The following is a 20,845-nucleotide window of genomic DNA, read 5'->3' on the forward strand; positions in this document are numbered from 1 at the left end:
CGGGGGGCAACCACATCAGCTACACAAACCTCTCCCCAAAATCCCCACATCACACCCAGACCTCCACACCCAGCCGCCAGTGAGTGACATGCGTTTATCCAGCAAAGACTCACCGAGTGTTCACTGCTTTAGATGCTAAGTACACACTCACTTGAAATGCTTATCCCTGAACTACGCCCCACCTCCAGGGTTCCCTTATCAGGAAATGGGGCTCCCAGCTGCCCTGCTGGTCCAGCCAGCAGCAGTCCCGGACTCCTGTGCCCCACCAGCACGTCCCGTCAGTCACCAGGCCTTCCAATCCTACCTTCTAAGTCTCTCTCCAGTCCGCCTCCCTCCTCCCCACAGCCGTCACCTCTTCGATTAGGCTAGCGGCCTTAACTGGAGGCAGTTTTGCCCCACAGGGGACAGCTGGAAATATCTGGGGACATGCGTGCTGTCACAGCATGTGGGGGGGTGCCACCGGCCTGCAGCGGGTGGAGGCCTGGGCGGCTGCTGCACCTCCTGCAGAGCACAGGACCACGCACGCCAGCGTGTTCCGACCCGTGTGTCGGCGCTTCTGCAGGCGAGAGACCTGGCTCCAGGGAGACAGACGAGTGGTGAGCACCAGGGGTTCTGTCTTTGCATTTAGGACAGTTCTCGGAAAACGGTCACAGCTCAGGATCACTGTTAATGTGGTAACATTCTACTTGGCTCCGATTGTGCTAGAGTGGAACACACACTTACGTACACGTGCGCAAAGCGACCACTTACTTGTGCATGGCCTCCACTCCCATCCCGATCATGATACAGTAGGAAATCCCACTTTGGACCAGGAAGTGTAAGGCGTACCTGTGAAGAGTGAGAGCAATGTTAGACAGGTGGACACCCCCTCACAAATGCCAGGTCGCTACGATTTAGGCTTCAAAGGGCTTACGTGTGACACACACATTCCCAGGGGAAAAGTGAAGACCCAGACCTCCAAAGCCCCGCACCCCATGAACACCTGGAGAGGGAGGCCCACACCACAAGCCCAGGGAAAACTGGGCAAAATGAGCCCAAACCCCAGGTGGCAGCCCCGGCACCCCACGGATGACTCACAAAACAACAATGAAATGAGACTGCTCAAGAGCGCGTGGACTCTGTCCATTCTGAAAACAGGACGGCTTGAGCCAGACCCGCTGCCTCACTCGGACCACGTGGTCCTCAGTGGGCAGGCACCGCCCTGCAGGTTCTCCTGGCTGGGACGGCCTGTCTCCCTGTTCTAACGCAGTAGTCCACCCCCAAACGAGAGAACCCATTTACCCGTCCCTTTCCACAAAACTCAGGCCAAACACAGTCAGGACCCCTGGTTCTAAAATCGACCCTGACTGTCCCGGATCACGCGTACATGTGCCCACGCCCGCCCCAGTTCCCTTACCCTCAGACGGCGTGCATAATTTATGAAAAAATGTTCACATCACTGCACAAATTTTACAGTATTCATTAGGATTCTTAGCCTAGGATGAAAATGACTTTTCAACCTAATCGTTACGGACTCACGGGCAACTTCAACGTGGCAACGTTAGCTACATTTTCAAGCACGCTTCCGGTGGAGACATTACAAACAAGAAACAGGTTCCATGGCAGAGCGCACACACAGGCCCGCAGTGTCACTGTGGCCACGGGAAGAACACGTATGTGATCACGAGTCAAACAGAAGCTGAACGGAATGATGACCACACGCACTTCCCCAGTTCACTGCCCACCAGAGTGTTTGCCGGCACTAGCCGTTCTCCACCAGACTTGAGGCGGGACAGTTGGCAATGCCAGACACCCGCCAGCTTTGCTAATTGAAAACACCACTCAATGAAGACGCTCGTCCAACAGGTTTGCAGACTCTTGGGGATGAGCTTCCTTTTCTGTGAGTAGATTTCCGGGGAACGTGAAGAGCACGTGGCAGCACAGAGGCTGCGTTTCGTTTCTCCCCACACCACGGAGGGTGCCCGAGGCCCCAGCACCAAGGTTGGAGGGCGCACCTGGCGCCATGTGGGGTGCCGGCCTCCAGCTGCGATGTGGCCCTGCGTGGAGGGGTCCACACTCACTTGCCTCACGGACCGCCATGACTAGCAGCCGCGGGAGCCCTGGGGACTGTCTTTGTGACTTGCCCTGTGCAGCGCCCCACTTGTCTTCGTGAGTGAAGCGAGCACCAGGCCCACCCACCAGCGCCCACTAGCGGCCAGGACTGGCGGAGACGCGCGGGAAGTGGAACCTAGACTGGGCAGCATCAAGAGAGGAAAGCGCAGGTCCGACGGCACTTTGAGTGGTCTGTGCTCACCCCGTCCCCCTGGGTCAGGGCTGCGCTGGAAGGCCATGTGCCGCGTTCCACCCCAGCTGACACCGAAACCAAAGTTGCTTCTTTCTAGACATTCGTCCCCTGGCTGGTCCTTCAAGGGGGAGGGAGGGTGGACCCCCAAGATTGTGTGTCATAATCTTTCAAGACACCTAAATGTCCCGTAAACAGGACAATCCTTTACCCTGCAGTGTCACCGTGCTTTCGACACCACATTTTACGTATCTGGAACCCCAACTCGCACTAAAGGCAACCAAAAATTTATTTTTAGCAAAAAAGCACACGTTTCTAAAGGCTGAGAAGCACCTCTTTGCCCACTGAGCTTCCCTGAGCGGCCCCTCCCCAACAGGCACGGTCTGGGCAGTGACCACAAAGAGCCGACTGGCGGCCTCTGCCCCCGGAGAGCGTTCAATCCAGAGACAGAGCACTGACCAGGGGCCACTTCAACACCAATGACGCACCCTGAACGGAGAGACTGGGCAGACACACACATTCCAGTGCAGCCACCAACTGGACGGTGGTGGCGATGGGCAGGAGCCCCCCACGCTCACCAGGAGCAGCTGCCGTGAGAAACGAGCCCCTCCACGGCACTGCCTCACTCCGCCTGCGTGGTCATCACTGGCCCGATCCACAGAGGAGGAAAGTGGGGCCGTGAGAGGCCGGGTGACACTCCCACAGTCACCCAGCTGCCTGGCCAAGGCGCCCAGAGTGGAGTCAGGTCTGTCTGACCCACAGTGGAAGGTCCCTGGTACTCCCTACACTGTCACCAAAGACGGTTAAGAAACAAGGAAAGTGTGAGTTAATTCTTAGCTGAAGGGAAGCTGTAAACGATACTCCAAGGAGAAAAGGAAAGGCTGAGCCCAACAGAGGCCACAGGACGGCCGGCTGTGTGCTCAGAGCGCTGCCAGACTGCCCTCCCAGGGGCGCAGGCGTGCCGTCAAGCTCTGTCACCTTCGAGGCTAAAATCACCAAGTGCCCAAGCGGCAGAGGTCACGCCGACAAGCACAGGGATTGCACACCTGGCACAGGGCAGAAACAATCTCCCTTCCCAGAGAAAGGAGGGAAAAAAAGGCTCTCCTTCAAGAAAAGGGCACAGCACTCTATTTACAAAGCCCTGGGTATCACGTTTAATTCGAAACGAGCGGGAGTACTTGACCTTAGGGCAGGTTCCTCGTGTCACAAGGCCCCTGGGAAGGGCGGGGCCCTTGATCACAGCAACAGTGCCCCCCCAGCCACACTCTTCCATCTCTCCCCCATTTACAAGCCCCTCATGTGTCCCTAAACTACAAGCCTTCCCAAATGACTCCCCAAAATACGCTACACCCAAATACACACTGAATACCAGCCTATCTCTGAGTGGAAAGTGCACCCTGAGGCTCCAGGAACACACGTCAGGGAAGGGATAAAATACGATGTGTGGCGTTGCAGTAGCTGTTCGAGCCGGGTGGCGGGAGTGTGGGTGTCCGCCTCACTATTCTGTTACTTCTGTATTTAAAAAGCGCCATAATAAAAAGGTAAAGCACACACACACAGACACACTACCTTACGGCACAATATATTACAAGAATTTTACACAGAATCACCTGCGAACCCTAAGAAAATTCTGATCACATAAATTGATGCTACCGAGGAGGCGGAAAAGACCGTATTTGCTCTAAATGAAGATGTAGAGACCAGGACCCATAAAGTGGCACTGATCCAGTCACGACAGCATAACGTAAATGAAATAAAGTGGAGTCACTCATGTCACCTGAGATGGCTGCCAGGCAGCCGTGACACTTTGGTTCAGGAGAGAAACCATGTAAGTCACTCTAGACACCTCTGGGGAGGAGACACACCCAAGATATCTGCCCACATGGTCAGAACAGCCGGGTCTGCAGAGCGGGACCACCCGCAGACGGGCTCCTGGGGAAAGTCCCCGATTGCCATCAGGGGTGCCAAGGCTAATCAAGAGACCCAGAAGGGTGGGGTGCACCACTCTCTAGGGCATAGCTGAGGCAGGTCCCAGACCTGCTGAGACAGCTGAGCTCCACACCCCGGAGGGCCGTTCCACGCCATGCTGATCCGGAGACCCCTCCTTGTAAGGTGCTGACGACTCCCTTCCCACCGTGCTGTCTCCCAGAGCCGCAGACTAAGACTCTGGGACCCGGGTTCGTTACCCCCACTGACTGCTGTGTGTGTGTGTGTTATATTCCTCTATAGACTGTCAGGGTGTGAGTAGGATATCAGTGTGTGCTGATGTTCTACTCTGAGTGAACCCGCATTCGACAGAAGCTGAGTGAAGAGCAGGGGTACCGTGTGCGACTCTGGTCCATTCCTTGGTGCCGGGCTGCTCAGCCGACTCACAGGAAAGACCGTGTCACATACACACACTCGTGACAAGAGATCACACTCAAATCTGAAGACGACACACACAGTGTCTATCAGAAGACTGGTCACCAGGCAATATGGGAGGGACCGATTGATTTTCACAGGTTTCTAGGAAACATCGCAATTGCCAGAGGCAAAAAATAGATGAAGAGGTCACGTCTATTCCAGGGCTCACAAGAGTCAGAAACAGCACCCTAGAAAGGATGCAGAGGCATCACCCAAGTCCCAGATGCTCCCCCACAAGGGAGGTCACTGAACCCCCAGGCAGGGGTGCGTTTCTGTGCTCTCAGGGAACCTCGATCCCAAAGCGGAGCCCGCGGAAGGAGCAGGCCCAGCTGGCTGGTCTATGTGCGTGGGGGCCAGCGGCCGGCAGCGCAGCGCTCCCTGCAAAGGGAGACGCAGAAGAAACGGCCGAGCAGCCCTCCCACTGAGGGTCTCTGCTCCTACTTCTCCTCTCACAGCCAGCCGCGGGCACCAACGGTGAGGTGGCACTTCTGAATGCAAACCCTCGGGGCAGCCCGAGGGAACACCCACAGAACGTCCCAAGGGTCATAAATAAGAGCTTTCCATCACAAATAATTCTTCCCACCAGAACAAACAGAACACGTCATCTCGCTAATGGCAGGCTCTAAAACACGGCAATACAGTTCACCGATGGGTTTTACCAGACTGGTCACTCGCAGAGAAATAAAAATTTTTTTAACTATTTTAAATTGTTTCTTTGTCTTGGCATAAAACACCTGCAAAATGGGTGAAAAGAACTACTCCTGATGGAATAAAATGTCCCCACCTTTCACCTGTCCTTGTTCGTAAATTATAAATAGTTGCTGGCCTGTGCCCCAACTGAAGACACAGAGCCCATTCTCCACTCTGTTTTTTCTATTAAAATAAAAGTTATCAAACACTGTAAGTAAATATAAGCACAAAACCCTACAGCATGTATCTTTCTACACACTCCGTTCACAAAGATGTCCAAAGTCTTCATTCAAATAAATAAAAATACTTACCATCCAAAGCAAAAAAGTGCCAGATAAAGGCCCAAAAGGGTAGCGACGACATGTCTTATAAAAGAGCTCGTTTTGCTTGGATGCAGGTAGGTTCGGAACCAGACGGCTGCCAGCAAGGCAGAGAGCTGGCCCACCACGAAGTTCACCTGTGAAGGACATGAAAATGCCGCATTAGCAACAAGGATGGGAATTTTTCATGTGATATCACCTAAAAATTCTCAGAACCAAAACGCCGTGTAAAATCAAGACCTTCCGTTTTACAAGAGAAAGAAGCACAAACAGAAATCAGGGGCCTTCCCGGGACAACGGCCTCCAGGCCAGGGTGGCGGCCAGTGCACCTGTCATTTGGCAGGGACAGGTGGCGCCCAGCTCAGGAGAAGGCCTAAGGGATGCCTGGAAGGACGGGGTGGACACAGGATCAGACCCGGAGTGGAAGGCGCGGCAGCCCGTGGTGTGAGGGGGAGAGACTTGTCGAATGACGCGGGCAAGCCTGCAACTGGGAGGAAACAATAGCTGAGTTTCTCCAAAGGTCCCCAGGGTCAAGGTCTGGCCGGGATCCCTGAGGGCCTGGTGGGATGCGTCCTCTCCCAGCATGCTTGTGTCCACCCCAGCAGGGGATCAAGGGGGTGCTGCCGGCGGGCGGCCACCCAGTGGGAAACCGTGGGAACCAACGTCTCAGCTCTGGCGGCTCTCAAGGACGGCCCAGAGGGACGAAGGCCCTCATGGCTGACAACAGAGGAAGGAGCCTTCAGGAAGCGGCGAGGGGGGCGCGTTCACTCCCAAGCCCACCAACGTCAGCTTTCCAGTCCTCCTAACTTGCTAGGAACGACACCGCCCTTCACTTGCAGAAACAAAACACGCGTTGGTGACGGAGCCCTTTCTTCCCCGTCAACACTTCTTTCTCCCTAGAAAAATAATACAGTAAAAGGCTACAAATAAAACTCTTTTATGGCAGGTAAAAACTCAGGAATGATCTCCATGTCACTCTTATAAAGTATTCTCATAAAATCTTAAGTAAAATATGTCTAAAAATGTACAAACACATGAAAAATCCACTTGACACTGAACTTGCAGAGTCCCTGCTCCGGGAGCCTCGGGCACGCGCAGACCAGGGCACGGGCCCACGCAGCACAGACCCGCAAAGCCATCTGCCCAAAGGCAGACGGCCCCACGCGCTTCCTCACATGACAAGGAGAAAATCAGTTGAATGTTACTGTTCAACTGTTCTCAGAAACAGACTCGATACAAGCGAAATGTCTTCCACCAGGTCCTTGGCACTGTTTCTACCCTACAAGAATAGAAAGCATTTTAATTGAGCAGAAAGTACATCTGAAACAAATACTTTGAAAATGTCCTCTCTTTCCTTCTGGCCGCAGCCCTCAGGTAAGAGAGGTGTCACGGCCCTCGGGTGAGCCTAGGCGGACGCTCACAAGCACATCCAGGAGCCACGGAGGCGGCAGCCGTCCGACGCGATGCGCTGCCTCCCTGGGCTTGCTGCTGGCAGAGCTGCCCGCTCTCCGCACCCTGGGGCCCCCCGCCCTGCCCTCCCCCGGCCAGGCCCGATGAGGGGCGCAGGCTGGGACACGAGGCCAAGCAAGGTGATATCACCACTCCTGTATTCATGTGGCCGTGACAACGCGAGCGCCCTGCTCCTGAGGACGGGTCCAACGGCAAGCCTGGCCCTCATGGTGTGGACCAGCTGCCCTTTGCCCAAAGCCCCCGGTCTGCCGCTGAGGAGCGAGCTGGGCACCGCTGGGGGGCTCTGAGAGTCCTGGGTTCTTACGGGGTTGGTGCAGGGTCCACGCACAGATTCTTTGAGGCCATCCTTGTGACCCATTCCAGGAGGCTGTCGGAAGGAATACTGCCACCCAGTGGGTCACCAGGCCGGTCCACAAGCACAGGGAGACTCGAGGGCTGACGTGGGCAGGCTGAGAGCAGTGGCCTTGGAAAGGGCCCCAAGTCCCACCACACTAGGTGGTCCTCACCATGCAGCCCGGAGAGGGCACTCTCCAGCTCCACCGTGACTGCTCATGTGTCATGTTTATAAAACTCTTACCCAACAATTTAGGCCAGAAATAAATACTTTAGTTTTAGAGAGAGAAGAAGAGAGGGAGAAAGTGGGAAACACTGATATGAGACACGTGGATTGGTTAGTTGTCTCTCATACATGCCTCAACAGAGGATTGAACCCACGACCTAGCCATGTGCTCTGACTGGGAATCGAACCAGCAACCTTTTGCTTTGCAGCCCAATATCCAACCAACTGAACCACATTGGTCAGGGCTGAAAAATAAATATTTTTGATATTAATAACTACTCACATCTACAAAGCTTCTTACAGTGTAAAAACTTCCAAGTATCTCTAGTTCAACAAAAATACGTAGAGCATCTTACAGGCAAAGGAATGAAGACAGGCGTCAGTCGCAGGGTGGCCTGGGGGGAATCTAAGGAGAAAGGGAAACACGTGCACGAGGAACCGCAACTGAGTCACCAGTGTTCAAAACTAATCAAACCGGGCACTTTAGTCTCTGCGCTTCATTGTATACTTCAATAAACATTTTTAAAAACATGACTGCCAAAATGAGAAATTTGATGGTGTATAAATTACCCTTGAACTTGGTGGCTTAAAACAACATTCCTTTTGCTCTTGGACCTGCAATGGGATCACAATCGGGCAGGGAGAGCGCACCCTGCTCTGCTCGGCGTTGGCCGCACCCTGAGTTTATGCAAAGGCCCATCACGTGCCGACGGCTGATGCTGGCCCCACTCTGAGACCTGAGCCTGGGCTGTGGGTGGAAACTCCCGCACAGCTCCTCTGCGTGCCCTGGGCTCCCCCAGGACACGGCGGCTGGTGTGAGCATGAACACAGGAAAACCTCACGGGGGGTGGCGTGGGGAAGCCCTGAAGGAGGAGCTCTGGTGCACGCCATACCCGCTGAAACTTGCTTCACGAGTCTGGGCAGAAGGAAGCTCACTTCACTCCCCAGCAGGAGTTTCCCCTACCCAGCCCCAGTCCGGCCAATGGGGAGGCACCGCGACCCCAACTCTCACGGCCCCCCCTCGGGGGCCTTTGCTGGCAGTGGCCCCTCCCCAGGCCCTCCTTTTTCTCTGTGAAATAGTGCCCCCCTCCTTTGTTCCCCGCACTTGCCTACAGTTCGCCACAGTTTGCGTGTGCCAAATTGCCGATTCCGCTGCCAAACCCTAACAAACTCATTTTTGCTGTTAAAATCACTGGCTATTTTATTGTTAAGGTCAAGACTGGATTTCAAGGACAAGCGCGAGGCGGGAGGGGAGAGAGAAACAGAGCCACACACAGCCGTGGACCGCTGCAGCCTGCTGACGAGTTAATCCAGAGGCCACGGAGCCTCACTCCCGCTCGCTCCCACTCCGTCGTTAGCTGCGGCAACCATGCAGTCACAAACCTGTCCGGGTTCAAGGGAAAGGGGAAAAAATTCCTCTCTTGGGAGGGAGTGACGAATACTGAAAATACTGCCGTGACCGTTTTTGGAAAATAAAACCCACCACAGTTGAAATATAATGTCAAAAAAGTCTCTAAAGACATGGGTGCAACAGAGAACAGAGAGAGAATTGGCCTGAGACGCCACTGCCCAAGACCAGAGTTCCAGGATGGAAACAGCAGCAACAAGGAAAAGGGAGGCAAGAAGGTAGCTAAGAAATAATTCCAGAGGACTCCCCAGAGCTAAAGAACATGAGTCTTCGAACTGAAAGATCTCACCAAATACCCACGCAGAGTGAAATTTAAGGACATCCAGGAAAGTGGGAGACCCTGTGAATTTCCAGGGAAGAAAACGAGGCTGACACAGTGGAGAGGACAGACTCACATCCAACTTCTCCCACCAGCCACAGCACATGCTGAAAAATACCAGCTCCACGCCTTAGGAGTCAGAGCACACCTCGGGTGAGTGTCTGCCAGGTGACATTTGAGTTTGCAAGGGAAATCATGGCCGGAAAAGACCAGGGAAGCCCCGGGGAGAAGAAAAAGAACAGTCATCTCTGAGTTAAAAGAGGTCCCAGTCTCCCCAGGGAACAGGGGGGAGCAGTGCACCGCCTGTCACCTGTCGCCCGCTGGGCCAGAGACCAGGTGACGTGGCATGGAGCAGGTGGGTGGGGCGCAGCATTACGACTGTTAGGGATGGCACCTGCCGCTGACAAGGGCTTACCGTGTTCTTAAATTTTAGGGGCACACACACTCTTCCACAACATACTAACTTTTCATATTCGTGTGCTTGACCCCAAAAAGGGCTTCACTATACTTTTTCCATGTTAATTTCTCCCCCTCTGCCTTTACTATTTAATGAGAAAACACTCCCTAATGTTAACATCCGTAAATCCCCGCCTCTGTGCAGGGGTGGAGAAAGGAGACACAGCCTGGCCCGGGGGGACGAGGCGCCCGGGTCAAGTGTTGTCCGGCTCAGCTGGGCGCATCGCGGGGGCAGAAACCATGCCGACTACCGCTGTTGAGATATCTGTAAAGATTTGTCTCCACTTCCCTTCCTTGGTGTCCACTTTTCATGGCCCCCCACCCCGGGTCTAAAAAGACGGGAAGGTACAGCCCTGTCTCCCGACTGCTCAGCCCACACCCTCCCCATGGGATGTCCTCTGAGAACGTCTCCTGTGACCGTGGGACACCGCCGGAGACAGCGCCAACGCCGCCCAGGGAAGCGAGGCAGATGGTGCATCATCAGTCGGAGAGACAGTGCACAGTCCCTCCCTAGGAACTCCTGGTCTGGGCTAGGGAGCACACGGGGAAACCGGCGCAGCGGGTCACCTGCGGTGAGTGGCGGTGGCAGCAGTGGCAGTGGTGAAGGCTGACAGCTACTGAGCACTCCTCCTGCCTCCCACCCTCTGGCCTCCACACGACAGGCACTATTTGTTAGGGACTCTCCCAGGCCTTGTGTTTCTTCTCCTGTGACACTCCTGCCCACCCCACCCCCCATGGGAAGAGGCACCACTGTCATCTTCACTGAACCTCTGGGCCTTAGGGCTGCAGATGCCTGGCTCTGCCCGCGCTGGGGGAGTGACAGTAACTCGGGGACAGTCCTCAGAACTCCAGGCAGCAGCACATCCAAGGCACACGGTCCGACGCAGCCTGGACCCGGAAGGCTGATGATCGGGCCCGCGTCTGCCAGGCTCCGTGTCCCCTCTCAGCCAGGTCTGAGCCTGGTGGGGGCAGGTTGCTAACCCCTGAACCCTGAAACGCCAACAATGCCACAGCCTCTGCTTTACCCACGAGGGACCTGTGGCTTCCGCAGTGTCAAGCTCCAGGTTCCCTACCATCACGGTTGGAAAGCCCTGCCTCCTGACAGGGGAAAAACAGGTTCCCGCAGTGATACTGATCAGTCTCAAGCTGAACTACAAAAACGGAAACAGAAGTTAGAGCTGAAACATGTCGCCCATTTTACCTTTTGCTGCTGATAAGTTACATTCAGTTAGCTTAAAGAATGAAACCTAAAAAACAGAAACCATCCCCAGGTTCATAGTTTATCCACGCGAGAGACAAATGTTTACTGAGCACCTGCCACATGCCGGGCACTGTTCCAGGGACCAGGCCTAGTCAGTGCAGAAAGCAAAGTCCCCGCTCTCGGGGAGACTGTATTTTAGTGAGAGAAACAAACGAGAAACAGGAACGTGTAGCGGCGAGGTGTGTAACATAACGGAAGGTCAACATTTAAAAAACTAGACAAAACAGCCTGCTGACAGGGAGTTCCAATGTTGGAAGGGGACATCAGACTGGGCCTCTGTGACCGCCTGAGCAGGGAGCTGCAGGAAGTGAATGAGGAAGCCACCAGCCAGCCAGGAAGCAGGCAGGTCAAGTGCCAAGGCCCAGGGGTAGGAACATGCTGAAAACATCAAGGAACCATGAGAAGGCCAGTGTAGGTGACAGCGAGGAGGAGAAGAAACGGCAGGACACGGGGTCAGAGAGATTGGCAGGGCCACTGTGACAGCTGAGAGGGACATGTGTGTCCCTCCACAACACACCTCCAGAGCAGCATGGCACCATTGGTTTCTTCTCAAGGGAGCGTGCGGTGCAGTCAGCCCCCCACCTCCCATGCAGCAGGGCCAGCTGACAGGACAAAGGACAGATGGGAGGCTCTGCTCAGTGACACCTCAGTTCAAGTGGCTCGGTGTGACCCTGCGCATGAGTCAGCAGACACCCAGCCCTGAGCGTGCTGTGCAGTGTCACGTGTCCCCAAGGCGACGGCATGGCCCTTTTCACGGTGAGTCTGCCTCTCCTGACACCAAGCAAACCACAGTGAGAACACGGAAAGGTTAAACACAACAGCGAAATTCTACAAGTGCTTTTAGGCAACTGATTTGTTTAAAAAGAGGGGAAAACCCTGCTAGTAGACTTCTAACTGGTTCGGAGGCTTAAAAACTAGTTTTTCTAAGATTCGGAAGCATTATCGCCACCAGCTGGAATGCTCCGCCACCACTGAGAAGTGCCGGCAACCCGGCGTCTCTGGGCCACGGTGAAAGAAGAGCTGTCTCGGGCCGCACGTTAAGCGCACACACACCAATGAGAACTGACGAGCAAACAAAGGGTTAAGTTCATTTACAGTTTGGGGCGAGGCCACATTCATCGCCATCCTGGGCGGCATGCGGCCTGCGGGCTGGACACACCTGAAATCTAAAGGGTGTAAGTAGGAAGAGATAAAAGAAGGGAAAGCATAATTAAAGGAGAAAATAAACAAATAATCATTTAAGAAAAAAGGGAAAGTTCTCATAGTTGTTCAAAAAACAGTGATTTTACATATTGTTTCAAAATAATCGGGTGTATGTGTCCAACATATAAACGAGGAACTTCACTGTGAAATCGAACAGCGAAAATCACACACGACCGAGGAGTAATTAAGCAGCAACACACCCAAATGATGGGTAGGTTTTGGAAAGCAATCTAACAGAACTGGAGATGACTCTCAGAAAGTAAAAACGAAAGATCACAAAAATTTTACACTCAGCATACGCCCGATTTTGTCTAAACAAACATTACAGTCACTGAACCAACGCTACAAAAATTGTTAAGGTCTAATGAGATTAGATTATTCTATAATCCCATTACTTGCAAAACTGTTTAGTGCGCTACCTTAACACAAAGAAACCTTTAAAAACCGCATTCGATTTTTATGCAGTTCCATTAAGTCATGACAATGACCTTTATTGGTGAAAAAACCCTGCTTGGGAATGCCGCGCATCTTGTGCCAGTGAGGTGTAGGCGTCCAGGTGAGCGGAACCAGGAGCCCTGCTCCCTTGGCCTGGCCGGGAGCAGCACCCAAACGCACATGGCAGCATCTGCAATGAACCACACACAGCACACACAGACACTCCAGAAACACGAGGAGCAGTAGGCAAAGCCTCAAAGAACAGAGTTCCCCGAGACACATTTTGTTCCTGCTGACTGAACAAACGGCTCAAGAAGAGGACCCCCACTGGTGCGAGGACCCCCGCTGGTGCGAGGACCCCCACTGGTGCGAGGACCCCCGCTGGCGCGAACCAGCGGCGGAGGGAAACCCACACATGTAGATTGGCGGCGGGGCTGGCGACCGCCTGCCGGAGCCGGAGACCCTGGATGCTGAGACCGGCCTGGCCGGCACTTGGCCCTGGCTCAGTGTTGACTTCAGCGTCCAGTTGTTAGATGCCCGACCCAAGACAGGACCCGGCAGGCCCATCTCCACACCACCTGCAGCGACACGCCACGTGGCCTTGGACATGCTCTTTGTCTCACGTCGGACTCACAATCAGCCGGTGGAGCACAGCGTGTCCACCATGCCTGCGGAAACGGTGCTTGGGACATGCCTGGCAGTTTCTACCATTGTCTCAACTGTACTTTTGACAGAGGATGCTGGTGACTGAATCGGCACTTCTTTACGTCTGTGCACACCAGTGCACAGTGGAGGCAAAAGTGGCAGATCTCCAGACAGCACACCAACACCGCGATGCTCTGCAGAGGGCCTGGGGGGACGCGGCACCAACCTTCTGACACGGCTTCCCACCACAGGAGCACTGGGAACGCTCCCGTGCAAGCCCGTGAGTTCCACACAGAACACTCTGGGGGGCTCCCACCTAAGTCACTAAAGTGCCACTGCTCACACTCCAGCCATGTGAGGAAAGGAGGGCATGTCTCCGGTGGCCGAGGAGGCGGCCGTGGGGGAGTGGGCTAATGACCGCCGCTGTCCAGAAACGGAACTGGCTGCCTCAGAAGGAGCAAGCTCTCCGTCGAGCAGTGTGCAGGGGGGAGCCCGGGAGCGCCCGCCGGGAGCGCCCGCCGGCGTGCCCAGAGGTGGCTTCACTTCCCGAGAGCAGCTCACAGCCCCGGTGCCAGGCCAGTGACCACGGACAAGTGCAGACTGCTCCCGGACGCAGAGGGGCCAGGCTCCGGCAGCCCACGCAGCTCGACGTGATGCCAACTGGCAGAACCACAACCCGAACCCGAGCTGAGCCCTGAACCCCTGGCCTTAACTGCCAGACTCTTCACGTAGGAAACACCTTTGCCTTTTCATCAGCTGCACCATCCGGCCCCGCCCGTCTACCTTCTGATCTCTGCCACGCACGCACGGCCACGCCCCGCCCGCCCCCCGCCCGCCCCCCGCCCCCCACCAGTGTTTACTGAGGGAGTGAGCCTGCCCTACTCTCCCTTGCAAACTGGTTCCCCACTAGCAGCTGCACTCTTGCTGAGCCGCCAGCACGTGTAACCTCCCAGATTTGGGCTCCAACATGACTGTGCCCTGACCAACCCAACCCCAAGTTACGGGCGCTCTCCCCAGATGATGCCAGACTGTGGTGGGGCCCGACACGCCCTCCCCCCCACAGAGCTCTGGCCAGGCCCCGCCCCGGAAAGGAGGCATTTGCCAACCACCCACCCACCTCCTCGCAGCCATGTGACAAAGCCCCAGCAGAAGGAATGTGCGCTGCAGGGCTGGGTATGTGCCACTTCTGGCCAACAGCTGCGACCACGGGGGTCCTGTCTCCATCCTGCCTGCTGGATGACTAGAAGGCTCCACATTCTCAAAGCAGGAGCCCCGGAGCAGCGGCAGCAGGAATGTCACCTGTGACCCAGTCACACGCGCACGCGACCCAGCCTCAGCCGGGACCTACGGAGTCAGAAAGCCTGGTTGTCTTTCTGCAGGGGACCCGCAGGCCACCCTGAGGGCCACCGTGGCGGACCAGCACTAAGCAGGCTGGTGGTAAGGCCCCACCTACTGTCCCGCCACCGAGCAGTAGGAGGTGTTGGAAGGAACATGGTCTCTGTGTGACCAGCGGAGCAGAACTGCCCAGGGACCTGGACAGTTCACGCCCAGACTGTCATGTGAGGAAAATAAACTCCTGTTAGCTTTCAGCCACCGACATTGTTGGGACTCTGTTACAGGAGTCTTATCCTAACAAATTCCGACACTTCGGACGCTCATATACGTGCCGTTCGCAACTGTCGGGCTTGCTCTTCCCACTGGCCGGGAAGCTCCAGAGCCAGAACCAGCTCATATGCATCTGAGCACCTCCCCAGGACCCAACGACACCCCTGCCTACACCACGGGTTCAACACACAACATCGACAGACCCCTCCTCCTCCACTCCCAGCATCTGAAGTGGAAGTGGTATCAGCTTTCCTTTTTAAAAACGTTCCCAAGGTCCCAACATTCACTACAGACTAAAACTTCTCAAATCCACACGGATTCCCAGAACAACGCCCATTCGTCGAAGGTCTGTTTGTCCTCTGCACCCCTACCGCCTAGTCTCCTGGTCCCCAGCTTCAGAAAGGGGTGTCAACTTTGATCCTGGCCCCTGCCCACTGCCGTGAAGCCACCGAGACGCACAGAACACTGGGCGTTCCTTGCTGCCCTCGCCCTGCCACTGCCTGACTGTCCCACTGCCCCCGCCCTGCCCCTCGAGAGCAGGCCCTCGCCTCCACTGCCCCCCCCTTCATGTGACAGGGCCCAGACACCAACACCAGGCATTTACCCAATCTGAAGTCAGGGGCAAATAACAGGGAAAAGTAGTGTAACACCCCCAATATTTCCAGAGGTTCCTACGTCCAATAAAATCAGCAGAAATAGGTAAACAGCTAGAGACCAGCCCTCTGTGCTGCTCCAATCTATTTTATTGGACAGCTTTGCTAAAATAGTCCCAACATCCTCTCGCCTTTAACATTCCAAGCAGGATTTTTAAAAATCTACCAGTGTTTTCTACCAAAGGCCATATACCTAACAAAGTTGTTTTATAAATTACTTTTCAGTCCCATGCGGTAAAACTCTTGAGCTGATGCCAAAAACCTTCTTGGAACAGCGTATTTCTCCATTAGTTTGTCTTTCCTGTACCTAAGAAAAATCTGGCCCTTTAGAATGAATCCTTCCAATCCACACCAAAACTTCTACTGAGCATACAGATCGACAATGCCCAACACTCCACTCTTCAGTTTTGACTAGTTTATAACAGTTTCCACTCAAATCTAGGGGGAGGCTGAAGCTCAGTGTGGTAGAGCCAAATTTACCAACATTTCCCTTGGTAAACTGTGGCTTTAGAAATATTTTCCAGGAACAAAAGGAGACGTAACTAGTCTCCGGCTGTGGCACACGTGCAGTGACCAGGGCCGCGGTCTCCGAGTCAGGGCCCCTAACCTTAGTTGCCGCCGGAGACACTGAGCGCCGGCTGAGGGTGCCCCCACCCTGCACTCTACCTCCATCCTCTCGGCCCCACTCAGACACCGAAAATCCCCGTCACTTGTGCTCTCGGTGTGCAGCTGACACAAATAGCCGTGCCACCCTTGTACGAGGAAGCACGCTGAGGATCAAACGCAAACTCCACAGCCTGAACAGCTAATGCAAGGTAAAGCACTCTGGCCAAAATACCATAATACACACTCTTAAACTGGAAAGCTGGTCCTGGCTGGTGTGGCTCAGTGGTAGAGTGCCAACTTGAGAATCAGAGTTGTGGGTTCGATTCCCAGTTGGGGCACGTGCCTGGGTTGCAGGTCAGGTCCCCAATGGGGGGTGTGCGAGAGGCGACCACACATTGATGTTTCACTCCCTCTTTCTCCCTTCTTTCCTCTTTCTAAAAAATAAATAAAATCTCAAAAAAATGGTTAAACAATGAAAAGGTAATCAAGACCTTTCCAAACACCCCTTTCTTCCCTACTAGCTAGACTCGTGTTTTAAAATGACACACCCCAAAGAGAGCCTTCACAACCCAGACCAACGACTGTGCGAACCATGGACATGCAGAAGGAGTAAGGGTGGCCGTGTGCGACCCCAGCCTCCCCTGCAGTGGGGCGTTACCTCTCGAGGCTATTCCAAGATGTTACCGTCTCTAAATGGAAAGAGCTGATAGGATAAAATTTAATTTGAAATTCTCGGCTCGTGGGGCTCAGTGGGTTGCGCATCATCCCGCAAACCGAAAGGTCACTGGTTCGATGCCCAGTCAGGACACATGCCTGGGTTGCAGGCCGGGCCCCCCAGATTGCGCACCTGTGCTTCTATACAATTAATTTCTAGAGCGTGGATACGGGTCTTTACAATTTTCTTTGAAGTTCACTATTGTCCAGTAGATGCATTTGAGTCGATCTTTATGTACGCAGCGCCCACGAAGAGCGCTCTGGAAACTGGCGGCTTTGCCGAGGGCAGAACGCCCTGCCATCCCGTCTCAACAGGTATCGCTTGATGGTCTCTCGTGTGCTGTAGCTCTACTTATAACTTAGTTTACAAAAGAAAATAAAAGGATTCACTCTTTCGCTCCTTTGTATGAGCAGAAAGCTATTTTACCTGGCTATACATGCACTGAGGAACTTAAACGTATCTAAAATTATACAATACCTACAACTCTGACCTCCCATAAACACCCAGTCTGCAACAGGAAACCTCTAAGAACAAATCAGGTTTCTATGGGATTATGAATGATAACAGAAAGGGTGTCTCGTCCTTGCCCAATGCCTAGACAGGAGCAAGCAGGTTGGCCAGAGCCCTGGGCCTTTGCAGGGTGCGGTCCATCTGGTTGGCAGGTGGGGGTGGGGGGTCCTGGCTTCTTCACAGCACCAGACACTGGCCACCTGTGGAGGATCTGCTGGTTGGAGGATGGGTTGAAGGGCGTAGGGCCCCCTGAGAGCAAAGAGGGAGGATGCAGCGCCCTCTTTCCAGACCCACAGCCTCTCGCACCGAAGCCTCTATTTCTCTGTTGTGATAAGACACATTCAGACAGAGCTTCTCTTTCCAACTGCCCCTTATCTCCCAGGCCATAATCGTCATCTGGCTGAGAACACTGTCCCTTGCACAGTCATCCCCATTCCCTTTGATCAATCACATGCCCCCAAGTCCTCAATGCTTTGCATGTCTGTCTCCATTTAAGCAATCTGCTCAAAGAAAAGATGTCGGCCAGAAGGGATCCTCGGCTTCCTTACCTAAGAGAGACCCGCTGTGCACCCTCAGTGAGCCTCGACGCCCAGGACCTCACCCCTCGGGGCCACGCAGCGGGCCAGAGGCACTCTCAGCTGGAGAGCCCGGGGCAGGCCGTGGGCTGGGCCCGATCTGAGGAGCTCTGCCAAGTCAAGGGAGGGCCTAAGCCGGGAAAGGGCACTATCGTCTGTCTAGCCCAGGGGTGTGAGTGCCAAAGAGAGTGACAAAGTGACATGTCCCAGGAAAAAGATCTCCGAGGGCCCACCAAGTGCTAAGCCCCACTCCAGAGCCCAGCTCCAGCCACCGCCCCACCCCCTGGCCCACTCCTCCCAGCAGCCATGGTTTGGGAAAAGTTGGAGACCCTTCGCACTAAACGGCAGCTCCTTCCTCCTCTGTGCCTGTGAGTCCAGCACACGGTGCAGCACACGCCAGCCACTCAGACCCTTGCAAAATGGGTCACTGAGAATGCACTGATGGACGAAGAACCTGAGCAATGGGCTTAGGTCTAATACACTCCTGTGCCCTCCACGACCACTGGCAAAGTGCCCACCTAGGTAGGGACATCTAGTACTTACTGGGCTCTCCCTGGGCTCCGCCCTCTACCTGCACCTCCCCCGCCCCCGCCGGCCCCCTGCAAAGCCAACCACCACCCCCAGAGGCAGGGCCACCCGCGCCCACCTCACAGCCCAGGAAGCCTGGCTGACACAGGCTCAGCCTGGGGCTGGCAGCATCAAGGTACCCAGGCTCTGCGCCACACCAGCCCCATGAACCACAGACACACTCTGTGCTGATGAGGGTCCGAGCAGGAGGGTCGAAGCGTGAGGAAAAGGAGGCCCTGTGCTTGGAGAGAGTCACAGCCGCTTGGCGGCGAGACCTGTGTGGTGAGTGACAGCCGAGGTGCGGCAGGTGCTGTCAGAGTGGGCGGAGTGGGGCCGGTGGTAGGGCAGGGCGTCAGCAGGGCAGCTGGCTCACAGAAAACCTGGGGCAGCGGGGGGCGCCTCCCACTGCTTCCTAGAGTGGGAAGGACCTACAGCTGTCAAGGTGCCAGTGGAGAGACCCCCCCAAAAGAGCCCACTAACTCCTTCCCAAGAAAGACGGATGTGGGTGGCCCTGGGCCCTGGCTCTGCAGCTACGGAGCAGCGGTGGCCGCCGTCCAGAGCCGAGCGGAGGCTGCTGGAGGGGAGGCCACCGGGCAGCCGAGGAACGCAGCGCCACGGGGCGCCAGTAGGAGGCGCAGAGGAGTGGAGGCTCCATGCAACGCCCCGCCTAAGGCGGGGGCGTGCACTGACCCCGCGTGCGCGTGCGTCTCACGCACGCAGCAGAGGCTCGGAAGGGGACAGCCGAGTGACTGGAAAGCAGGGGACGGAGCATCCAAAGCTTTGCCGAGGAGGCACAGGCTCTGGATGAATACCGAAAGTACGGGTGTGCTGGGCCACAAATCGGGTGGAGGGCATTTCAGGCCAAGGAAACAGCCTGAAAAGGCATGGAGCTAAAATACAGGAAGGTGTGCTGATGGCAACTGGAATTAACTGGGGTGCAGCAGGCCCGGATTAAACCCAGGGGCAGAGCTTCCACACGCGTGGCTCTCCCGCCCCGTCTGAGAGAGGGGACAAAGGTGGGGGTGCGCGGGGTGAATAACAAGAAAGGAGCTGGTGGCCACCCCCTGGAGGCTGCCGGGGTGGGGGGAGGGGGGGGCCTCGAAGGTAAGCAAGCAGCAGAACCGGGAGGGGCACGGCCTCGCACAGGGCAGGCCCACGTTCCGGCAGGGCCCCGAGTGGGACTGCTGACACGGTCTACCCACGAGGCCACATACAGGGGCACTGGAGGCGCAGAGACAGGACTGCAAGGAGACGCAAACGGCATCTGCGGAACTGAGTCCTGGGCCCGGGTCGTGCTGCCCAGAGTGCGCTCTGCGCATCGTTTTCCTCAAACCTCAGGACTGTATCGCCAACGGCACGACGACACTGCACGATATTCTGGAGGGTCCATGTTAACTGCTTCAATGTACACACGTAGAAAGTACACCAGGTTTTTACAACCCTGTAATGAGAGGGAGAGTCTTTTGCAAATGTGCCCAGGTAGCTCCCTACGTCTGATGGCGGTGGTCCAAAACGCAGGCTCCTAGCATTCACCCAGGAGGTCCAGGAAGAGAACAGGCCTCTGGGTCTCTTTAACGATGACCCCAGGTGACTGCTCGCACCAACGGTCTCAGAGCTTACACAGCCCTTGTGGCAGGCAGGACTGATGATGAGTCCTGGCTTCTCAAAGTTTGCGCTGGATTTGGCCATTAGTGTCGAAGGCCGAGCCCTGATTACAATGGTTGTAAGCGACTAGGAATTAGGAAAATGGAAAAGCAAGAACTAGGGATTCTTTCCCAGTGCAGGGCTGGGAGGGAAGGGAAGGGGGGCGTGCACGGAGGCCTGGGAAGAAGCCCTACCTCACCCGGTTCACTGGGTGGAGAGACTATATAAAGCATGACATATCAGTGGCTGGAGTGTTCAGGGTGGGAATACACACCCTCCAATCCACTGTCCACCTCACTGTGCCCTGCGGCACCCAGCTGCCCTCTGAGAGGCAGGCACACCAGGGGGGGGGGGGGGGGGGGATGCTCACCTGCCTGCAGTTCCCTCCCTCAGTCCACCGCCTCCAGCTGGCTGATCCCTCCCTAGAGGCCACAGCTGCTCCCAGTAGGCAGCCCCCACAGCCCCCCCTTTGGGTGCTGATCCCCACTCCCTGTGTCTATCCCACCTTTCCCCTGCCTTG

General features: G+C 55.4%; 1 protein-coding gene across 2 annotated transcripts in view; it reads right to left on the reverse strand.

Moving 5' to 3' along the window:
- MBOAT2 (membrane bound glycerophospholipid O-acyltransferase 2) overlaps nucleotides 1-20,845 on the reverse strand; it is a 66,862-nt gene that overhangs the window by 38,694 nt on the left and 7,323 nt on the right. For both annotated transcript variants that reach the window (XM_037048682.1, XM_037048681.1), the window contains exons 2-3: nucleotides 5,686-5,831; nucleotides 751-828 (exon numbers count right to left, since the gene is read on the reverse strand). In XM_037048682.1, the coding sequence (XP_036904577.1) occupies nucleotides 751-828; nucleotides 5,686-5,831 (224 nt within the window). The remainder of the gene's footprint in view (nucleotides 1-750; nucleotides 829-5,685; nucleotides 5,832-20,845) is intronic.

This window comes from Sturnira hondurensis, unplaced genomic scaffold, assembly GCF_014824575.4.
Source record: "Sturnira hondurensis isolate 20B ecotype Veracruz unplaced genomic scaffold, ASM1482457v3 Scaffold0006413, whole genome shotgun sequence".
NCBI classification, from domain to species: domain Eukaryota; kingdom Metazoa; phylum Chordata; class Mammalia; order Chiroptera; family Phyllostomidae; genus Sturnira; species Sturnira hondurensis.